This window comes from Cupressus sempervirens, chromosome 6 (genome assembly GCF_028749045.1).
Source record: "Cupressus sempervirens isolate cs-2001-9-10 chromosome 6, ASM2874904v1, whole genome shotgun sequence".
Taxonomy (NCBI): Eukaryota; Viridiplantae; Streptophyta; class Pinopsida; order Cupressales; family Cupressaceae; genus Cupressus; species Cupressus sempervirens.
Genome location: NC_143123.1, coordinates 51,394,386 through 51,404,601, shown reverse-complemented (window position 1 = coordinate 51,404,601; position 10,216 = coordinate 51,394,386). Strand labels below are relative to the sequence as shown.

The following is a 10,216-nucleotide window of genomic DNA, read 5'->3' as shown; positions in this document are numbered from 1 at the left end:
TAATATATTACACTCTTTGCCAGAAGAGTTCCCAGTAGTTAGCTGCCCATTCATTCTTCTCGTCTTTCTTAACACATTGTAGACTGCAATGAGTTTCTGTCATTCCTGTCTTATAATGTTATTGCTATATGTGCTACAATGTAGCTTCTGTTCTGATATTGTTGTAGGGGTAGACAAGTTAGTAAAATGGACAGAGAGAATCCATTCTAGTCAATGGGTATTAGAGTCCGATATACCAGTGTCCAAACATATTTTAGTGGATAGTGTAGGAAATGGGGACTTCAAGACAGTGCAGTCTGCTGTGGATGTTGTCCCCATTAATAATGTTGAATGGGTTTACATTCAAATCAATGCAGGACTTTATCGGTATATGCATTTAACTTCACCTACAATCTCAATATAAGTGGCATGTTTTATTTTTTAACTGAAAGTTGTATACTGAATGTTTATTGACAGAGAAAAGGTCGTGATACCATACAATAAACCATATATCTTCTTTCAGGGAGCTGGAAGGGAAACTACTGTAATAGCATGGGGCGAAGCTGCTGATGCAGACGGTAGTACTGCTGACAGTGCTACTTTCTCATCTTTTGCACCTAATTTTATAGCAGAGGGTATAGGTTCCAAGGTATTTAGTTATTCAGGAACCCATGAAAATACATAATGTATGAAAAGGTTCGACAAGAACAAACAGTACTTGAATAGTTCAGCTCCTCCCGCACCCCCAGGTGCCAATGGTAAACAAGCAGTGGCTGCATTGGTGGCAGGTGACATGACAGCGTTTTATCAATGTGGGTTTTATGGAGCACAGGATACACTATTTGACTATCAGGGGAGACATTACTTCAAGAACTGTTATATTGAAGGATCGATTGATTTTATCTTTGGCCATGGCCAATCTACATATAAGGTCAGGAGGCATATTTACCAAGTAACAAAAGCCATTTAGTTGTGTTGGTTTTAATACTTTTTATCTTTCATTAAATATGGACTATCACCACGTCATTAATTTCGAAAGTTAATGTAGTTGTTGTCTATGTGATACCTTCTTAATTGCATATTTATAAGAATAAAAGAATCGACGTGGCCCACATTTTGTCCAGGATTTTGTTGTGTTATGTAAATCCATACTAGCAGCATCAGAGCTCTTGATCTGTCCTGTAGGCGTCAATGGACTGCCTGTCATACTAACTCCACCCAATTAAAAACTGTGACCTCCTGACAAATCCAGTGACCGTACCACCTCTCTGATTGCCTTAATTTCTAACCTTGACTGCCTTCGTTTTCAAACTAATGCCCCGGCTGCACCTGTTTCTGTAACTGAAAATGAAAGTAAACTAAATAAAATCCAAACACAAAAAAGTGCAAGAATGTTAATATTGGCTGTTGATTGCCAATTCATTCAAAGATGTTCTTTGCTGTTTATCAATTTTAAAAGTGAAAGAAGCATTTGTCAATCCTAAGTTTACTAGAAAGTCATCAAACATCCTCTTTTTCTGACATGGACCTTTGGTTGGTTCTTGGGCAGCAATGTGAACTCTATGCCATTCCACAAGGAGAAAAGTTACCTGGAGCCATTAGCGCACAAAATCGAGCCAGTAACGCGGAAAATAGTGGTTTCAATCCTCGCACGAGCATATGATAAAAGAATAAAGAAACATAGGACTTGCGAAGCATAAGAAAAAATAAAAAAGAAATGGAATAAGTATAGCCTAGACACAGACCCACACTTGAACCCCACGCAGTAGTGGAATGGGGACATATATGTATTTAATATTGCATGGGCAAGAGTGGACCCCACTCTTCCTCTTGTCGCGGACCCCAAGACTCTTCCAGAGAAATCGATCCACACAATATAAAGGGCAGGAACTTTAAAACTTAAAAAAAGGGAGTACCATACATTAAACATGGGTGAGAGGGGCATTAGAGAGTCTGGTTATATTAGTGAATTAGTAATAAAGGTCATTTGCTAGAGGTGTTAGAAATGGTTTTAAAAGGGAGAATCACGTGGGTCATTGAGGGGTAGGTAACAGTTATAATATAGGTAAATACATAGTTATTACATGGTCTTATTTTATATAATCATGTTATATGTTAAGTAATAAAATGTTATGCGATATATATTAAGTAATACGTATTTTGTATATATGTTTATCATTTTTAGAAAATACATTGCATTAGTATATATATACTAAATAATGAATTCTTATGTGCTATATATACTAATTCATATATTTATTTTAAAATGATTAAGTCAAATATTTTTACGTAATAATGTCAATGTATATGGAGATTTAATATTTTAGTATGGTAATCTCAAAAGTTATAAAGCTAGTTAACAGTGTCGGGATTAGTATAGTAGTAGTGAAATATTAAAGGCTCGGTGTTAGGATACAACGTGAACTAGTCTATTAATGATAGACTTGTAAACATGAAGTTCAATTAATTCGAATAGTGTGAGGAGAGACAAATAGAAACATTAGTTCCCTAACTTATATAAGAGACTAATAAGAACATGTAATAACTATGCATTTACCTTTATTATAACTGTTACGTACCCCTCTATGCCCCACGTGATTCTCCCTTTTAAAACAATTTCCTCCAAGTTTGCCCGATCCACGAAAGTTATTTGGTGCGGTGTCCCCCTTATAATTCCTCTTCGTTGACAGTCATTAATTCAATCAAGCTTTGCCTTGTCTCCCAAAACCAGTTTAATAATAATTATAATAAAAGAAGGGCTTAGTCAACAACTATGTTTGAATTCGAGGGGAAAACGACTTGTAATAATTTGAAGAATGCCGGGTAAAATAGAAAAACGTATGCCGTGGAGAATTTGAAGATCAGAGTAAAGTAGAAAAATGCCAAACGACGACCTTATATATATGCACCTCAACTCTGTCTTCTGCATTTCCTACATTTCATTTCTAGGTTGGGTGAGTTTTCCTACATTTCTCCTCTCCCTTCCATTTTTACGAAATTTTTCTATGAGTTTAGATTTTGGTTTGATAGAGATTTTTCCTTTCTTGAGCTCGGAGTTACTTACAGAGGACTCTGGGACATGTATTCTAGGAATCACAAATTTAATTTGTTTATTTTTTCTTTCTTGAGCTCGGAGTTTGTGATTTGTAAATTTCTAACAGAGAAGATTGGGTTTTGTATTCTGGAAATTCACAGCGATAAATTCAGTGAATCTCTATGTTGCTGCAATTAGCTTCAAATTCAGTTTTAGTTTAATATGTTTTTCTTGGCTATTGCTGTGATCAGATTTCCCATAGATTGAAGACCTACCTCGCCTTGGGCATGAACAGTCACAATATTACCGTTCCTCCCTCTTTCCCTCACTCTTTCAAAAGTATTTAATCAACATTTTTGAAAGAAAACGGGGTGGTACGTGCTAATTTGCATTAGTTAGATTGGATTTGGCCACATTCCCAACACTTAGGAAATCAGATTCACTCTCTGAATTAAAAAAAATCTCCAAGAAAATTGGATCTTTCTTTCAATGATTTGTCAGGCTGTAGAATCTCAAGCAAAGGCAAGAAACACAGAAAATGCAGACACACAATTCAATTGACACACAAGAAATTTATTTAATTTAATGAACTCTCCTGTTTTGGGGCAGAGCAATCTGTTTTTTATTAGATGTTTTCTAGTTTGTTTTATATTAAGTATTGATTCTTATAAGACGGCAGCATAGAGCATCCTGTAGATTTAAGATTTAAGATTTTTGAAGTTTTCTAGATTTTCTTGGCTTTAGTCCTTAAATGTTGCAGCTCAATTATTTTCGTTTGATTACCTCTTTCTAATTTCTAGCATAGATTTTTGAAATTTTGTGATACTCTGTGTTGATTTCTGTCCTGCTGTACTCTCCTACAGATTCTGTAGTAGGCCCTTTGGTGGCGATCGGTAGAAAATCATGTTTTATGAAGATAAATATCATACATTACGCCTTTCTGACTTTCTAATAGGTCATACTGTGATTAATTTTTTTACAGGATTTGAATTGAACACTTAAATTTTTAGCAGCCATGGCGAACACGGAGCCAGTTCACCACCGCAATGGCACGCCCGTACCAGACATGTTTTTCTTTAACAAAGGAGAACCACAAAATGCAACGCAAATGATATCTGCAGCTCCATCACAAAGTGCAAGCCAAATGGTCTATGCAGCTCTTGCATTGGTAGCTCTAACTTTGGTCGCCTTGGATATAATGCCAGATCTTGATTTCCTCTATCGAATCATTGTGAAGAAGAAATGGGCTGTTCCTACTGCATTTGTAGCTATTTTGATCTGTTCGAGAAAGGAGTATGAAGATATAAAGTATGATTTCTCTTCTCATGTATGTTGTGAAATATTTTGTTAGTACTATGATCATCTTTCTTTGGTGAATTTTATACATTGGTATCGTGTAAAAGTCATGGATTGAATTTGCTTTGTATAAGGTCATCGAAGAATTATTCTAAATATATTGAAGGAACTATGTTTAAAAGGTCTTGTTTACTTTTTTTAAATGATATTCATATGAAAAATATTTCATCCAGGTCGGTGAGGGAAAGTTTCAATTTGTGTAGTCAGGGTTAAATATGTAAACATTAGGAAGTTTGCACATAATAAATATCAAAGGATAACAAAAAAATGAAAACAAAAGATTTTCTTCATGACATTAACTAAAATAAGTGCATTTGTAAAGGTATGTTTGATTTGCTCTAGTTTATAGATATAGGCACGCTCTCTCTAAACACAAGATTTTCTTCGTAACATTACATTAAACTAAAGTAAGTGTGTTTGTAAAGGTGTGTTTGGTTTGCTCTATTTTATGGATATGGACAGACTCTCTCTAAACACAAGAAAAAAAATCTCCAAATGACTTTTGTTTGATAATGGGTGCAAGCTACAAATGTAGACCAATGGTTGGAGGAAGCATCCAAGAGCTAGTATGAAGAACTAGTCTCAAACTTCCAACATTGAATATTGATATAAAATTAATATTAAAGCTATGAATGATATGCAATTAAGAACTAGGTATGATTCATTATTATCAAATGGAAGACAATAATTTCTATGATAGTAATAAACTTGCTCTAGAAAACTAAGATAATAATAATGTGATTCTTAGAGAGATGATTTCCTCTTGGCAAGGGCTCTATTTATAGGTTTTTGGAGCAAGTTGAGGGGCTTGGATGAGGTGGCACCTTTATGTCATCCATATAGGAAACACATGAGTGAGGATAATAGCCATGTAAAAGGAAAAATGTTCACATATGTGTGAGTAACTTAGGATGGTGACTTGTCTATGACAAGTGAGGACAAGGGTGTAAGAAGGTGGAGGCTCAAGATTTAGAACACGAAAGGGGAGACAAGTGTAAGAGAAATGACTTCCATTTGAGGTAATGAGAATGTGCCCCCTTTTTTGTGTGAGCAACCACTTAGTGCTAAGAGGATTAGGAATCACCTTTTAATAATGATTAGTGAGTGATTAGTAAAAGTATTAGGCTCACTAGGTGAGGTGATGGGTGTAGGTTCAGATCTATAATCACCTAAAATTTTAATCATTATATTTTATTTTTATCATTTGTCATTATTTGTAAAATTTGTTTGACAATGAATCCTCAAAAATAAATTTACATTAGCTGTAGTAATGGTTTTCAATTTGTGTAGTCAGGCTTAAATATGCAAACATTAACAGGTTAGCACATAATAAATATCAAAGGATAAACAAGAAATTGAAAACACAATATTTTCTTTATAACATCAGATTAAAACTAAAATAAGTGCATTTGTAAATGTGTGTTTGATTTTCTCTATTTTATAGATATGGACGTGTTCTCTCTAAACACAAGATTTTCTTAATAACATCAGATTAAACTAAAATAAGTGTATTTATAAAGGTGTTTGATTTTCTCTATTTTATAGATATGGACGTGCTCTCTCTAAACACAAGAAAACAAATCTCCAAATGACTTTTGTTTGATAATGGGTACAAGCTACAAATGTAAACCAATGGATGGATGAAGCATTCAAGAGCTAGTATGAAGAACTAGACTCAAACTTCCAACATTGAATATTGATATAGAATCAATATTAAAGCTATGAATGATATGCAATTAAGAACTAGATATAATTCATATATACCAAATTGAAGACAAGAATTTCTATGACAGTACTAAAATTGCTCTAGAAAACTAAGATAATAATAATGTGGTTCTAAGAGAGATGATTTCCTCTTGGCAAGGGCTCTATTTATAGGTTTTTGGAGCAAGTTGAGGGGCTTGGATGAGGTGGCACCTTTATGTCATCCATATAGGAGACACATGGGCGAGGATAATAGCATGTAAAAGGAAAAATGTTCACATATGTGTGAGTAACTTGGGATGGTGACTTGTCTATGACAAGTGAGGACAAGGGTGTAAGAAGGTGGAGGCTCCAGATTTAGAACACGAAAGGGGAGACAAGTGTAAGAGAAATGACTTCCATTTGAGGTAATGAGAATGTGCCCCCTTTTTGGTATGGTGGTGTGAGCAACCACTTAGTGCTAAGAGGGTTAGGAATCACCTTTTAATAATGATTAGTGAGTGATTAGTAAAAGTATTAGGCTCACTGGGTGAGGTGATGGGTGTAGGTTCAGATTTGTAATCACCCAAAATTTTAATCATTATATTTTATTTTTATCATTTTTCATTATTTGTAAAATTTGTTTGACAATAAATCCTCAAAAATAAATTTACATTAGGTGTAGTACTAGGTTTCACAATCTTCTAAGTCAGATTCGCCATTGCAAACACTTCTGCAAGAGATATAAATATTTCAATATAGTGTGATGATAAATAATCTACAAAATCCATACTTATCATGTGATGATAAATAATCTACAAAATCTATACTTATATACATGAGAGAAAATTGAGAGCATATATTAGATGTGAGGTTAGGTACAACTATCAACCAACTACTTGAAATGAGAAATGATAAAATATACCTAACATTAATCAAAAAATAGTATTGAAAAAAATGGTATGTTTTCATATTACTTATGAATATCCATTGTCACAAACTTTAGTTATCAAACTTTTCAATCCTTGCCACTCGCCCTCTTCAAATCCTTCTACACTCTGTAGCTTATCACACCTAACAACCATTTTTCTTGTAGAATTTCTTTCTCTTCTTGTGGAGGGTTTTCATTTTGATTTTGTTGATTAGGTTGGAGATTTGGTGGTTGATTATTCACATTTCCTGATAAGAGACCAATTGCATTTCAAATAAATAAACAAATTTGAAGCAAAACTAAAAAAAATACAAAACTGACGATCTTAATATTGATTTCTGGTGAAGAGGAGCCATTTTGAGGAGGAGAGTGAGCAAATTCTTCAATTTCCACAAACCATGTGCGCGCTATTGAGGGGAAAGAAGAAACTAGCACAAACAAATAAGGGAAAATGGTATGGGTCACAGGTTTGTAGCCCATTTATCGAGTTATTAAAAAGCGTACACACGCTTTTAGAAATTTTGAAATTTTAGTTGTGTGTCATCTTTTGGCACCACAACTTGGTGCATTTGCCCTGAGACATTGTGTAACTTTGTTGATAATTTTTTTTCACTTGCATCAAGATCCACAACAAATTATCCATCATTGAAAGGAACTTGAAAATTTTTAGGACTGATACTCTTGATTCCATAAAAATGCTTGAAAATGAATTTCTTTACTTTTCAGTTACATTTGAAAATAAATTTCTTTACTTTTCAATTACACTTTCAATTTAAAAAAAAATTGGCACTATACAATATTGCCAACAAATACAAAAACTTGATACAATCTCCTCATGCCCAAACTGCCACCTAGGGTAAGAACTATGGCGCAAGCACCACCTATTATTATTAAGTATTGAGATTTATTATTATTATGTGTTAAAGTTATTGGGTTGATTCCAATCTAAGACCTCCCACATTAGCAACTCACAATTTATCATTGTGTTGTAGGCTCTTGCCTATTTTCATTCAAGTGACACAAATTAACTCAAATTGACGAACAATTATACATTTAATGTAATATAGAGTTTTAGTTTCATTTTTCTATTAAGATTGAATGGAAATAAAATTTAGAAAGATTCTACTCAAATCTAGATTTTAGTTTTAAACTTGTTTTAAGATTGTTGATGATTCATTAAATAATATAAAAATTTAAACTTAATTTAATAAAGAAAAGTGAATTGATTTGCATTCACTATAAATGTTTAAATGACTAAAAAATAATATATTAATTCATAACTATAAATTGTGCGTCAATGAGCCCTTGGTCTACTAGTGAAGTTGAATGGCTCACAAAGAGCCCACTAGGGATCAAGTCTTGTCCAATGGAAGACTCTGACATCATAAGGAATGAGGTTGGGATTTTACCCTAGGCGATTTTCATGGTGTCGATGCCCCTCAGTCCTTGGCTCTAAGACAAAGAGGTTTTAGGCATGAGTGGGCATGTATCGAGTCCCTAAATCATCTATGTGGTGGCCTTTGCTAATTGGTAGATCGCAGGTTTCATACCTACTTAGGTTGCCTCAGAGGTCTGGACCCTACATAAAAAAAAGGTATAAATTTTACTAAACTAAAACTACTTCTACTAAATGCTACACAATATAAGTATAACTTGAATTAAGAATTTATTAATAATATACAATAAGTATAATAAAGATCAATTAAGGTTCAGTCTAGATCAAGAAATACAAGAGATAAAGAAAAAAACTAATCCAAGAAATAAAAATAGAAATGTTGAAAATTACTATTTGGTAAAACTCAAATATAATTATTTATGAAATTAAAAAAAATTAATAGATATTGAAATTAATGTTTCTTCACTCTGACTCAATAAAAGTAAAGAGAAAGAGGGAGAGAGGATCTGGGTTGGAACTTGTTTCAATGAGGGGTATTTAATGGTTGTTAATGATATTTAATTCTATTGAATGGATTTGGGTTGCAACTTGTTTCAATGAGAAATGATATAAAGTCTATTTGTGCATGCACCAATGGTGATGCAAACATTTTAAAAAATCAAAAGTGGTTTGAAGATTAGATGTGCTAAATTATGATTTCAATGAATGGATAATGTTGAAAATTTGGTAGGCATTTATACACACAATCTTCTTTCTCACAAATTAAGTGTCAAATCTATGTGGCCAAAGTTCCTCATTTTCAAAGATTTGTTTTTAAATCAATCATCATTTTTCATTCTTCTTGTTAGATTTATCTTTAAATGTCTTAATGAATGTGAATATAAATTAGTATGTTTTCTCTTGTATAATATTTCATGTAAAAATTGAGTTGCAATTTTTATTGAATTATTAATTAACTTGATAAATTCATTATTTATTGATAGAAAGAATGAGTGATAGATACATAGAGTGGATAGGGGGAGAGAGAAAGAGAGGGAGAGAGGGAGAGAGTGCACGCACACACACACACTAGAGGGAGGGGGAGATACATAGAGGTAAGAGGGAAGAGGGGGTAGGTTGAGAGAGGGAGAAAGGAATGGGCCATATATGTAAGTGATGTATGTATGTGCATAAAGAAACATAGAGGGAGAGATAGAAATAAAAAGAGAGGGAAGTTGAAATACAAAAAGTGGGAGAGAGAGAGAGAGAGAGAGAGAGAGAGAGAGAGAGAGAGAGAGAGAGAGAGAGAGAGAGAACCTATTTCTAATGGAGTTAGGATGTTAATTATCTTCTATGTGTAGAGGTTTGGTTTAAGACACATTTGGATCCTTTTAAGTGGATGTATAGTTTATTTCAAGCTATCATACACTAAACCAATATATACATACATAGATCAAATTTAGTTTTTATCATCAAAATATTTTCAACATACCTATTACACACCAAGGTGTGATTGCTAGTTGGACAAAGCATGTGACTTTATCAAAAATGATACAATTAGAAGATCTTGCTTTTTTGTGGGAAATTTTACCTGGGGCTTGCACAATTCATTGTAGCACTGAACTAGAAAAGTGTGTGGTAGAAAAACATTTAAAACTAGAACCTAGAAATCCTAAATGGTATGAACTATTGTGAGATGTGTATAGTGTTGCTAGTAGGATGGATGGCATAGTTAAGATGAAGAAGATGATGAAAGAGAGGATGGTAATTAAAACATCTATCAGAATAATAGTTTAGGTAAATGATATGGTTATTTAGGAGGTTACTCATTTATGTGATCTTTGTAATTAGCACTTGC

General features: G+C 33.4%; 1 protein-coding gene across 1 annotated transcript; it reads left to right on the top strand.

The window, feature by feature from the left end:
* On the top strand, positions 1-1,642 carry LOC149551083 (putative pectinesterase 15). The gene is made up of 4 exons (XM_089790049.1): positions 1-366; positions 457-628; positions 686-910; positions 1,529-1,642. The coding sequence occupies exons 1-4, from the start codon at positions 89-91 to the stop codon at positions 1,640-1,642; spliced, it is 789 nt and encodes a 262-aa protein (XP_089646175.1). The 5' UTR covers positions 1-88.
* The last annotated feature ends 8,574 nt before the right edge of the window (positions 1,643-10,216 follow it).

Bases quoted from the DNA above. Each gene is read 5' to 3' on its own strand.
- LOC149551083 (XM_089790049.1), top strand. From the start codon at position 89: ATGAGTTTCTGTCATTCCTGTCTTATAATGTTATTGCTATATGTGCTA. The intron at 629-685 runs GTATTTAGTTAT...AGGTTCGACAAG, and splicing joins CAGAGGGTATAGGTTCCAAG to AACAAACAGTACTTGAATAG. The intron at 911-1,528 runs GTCAGGAGGCAT...GTTCTTGGGCAG, and splicing joins ATGGCCAATCTACATATAAG to CAATGTGAACTCTATGCCAT.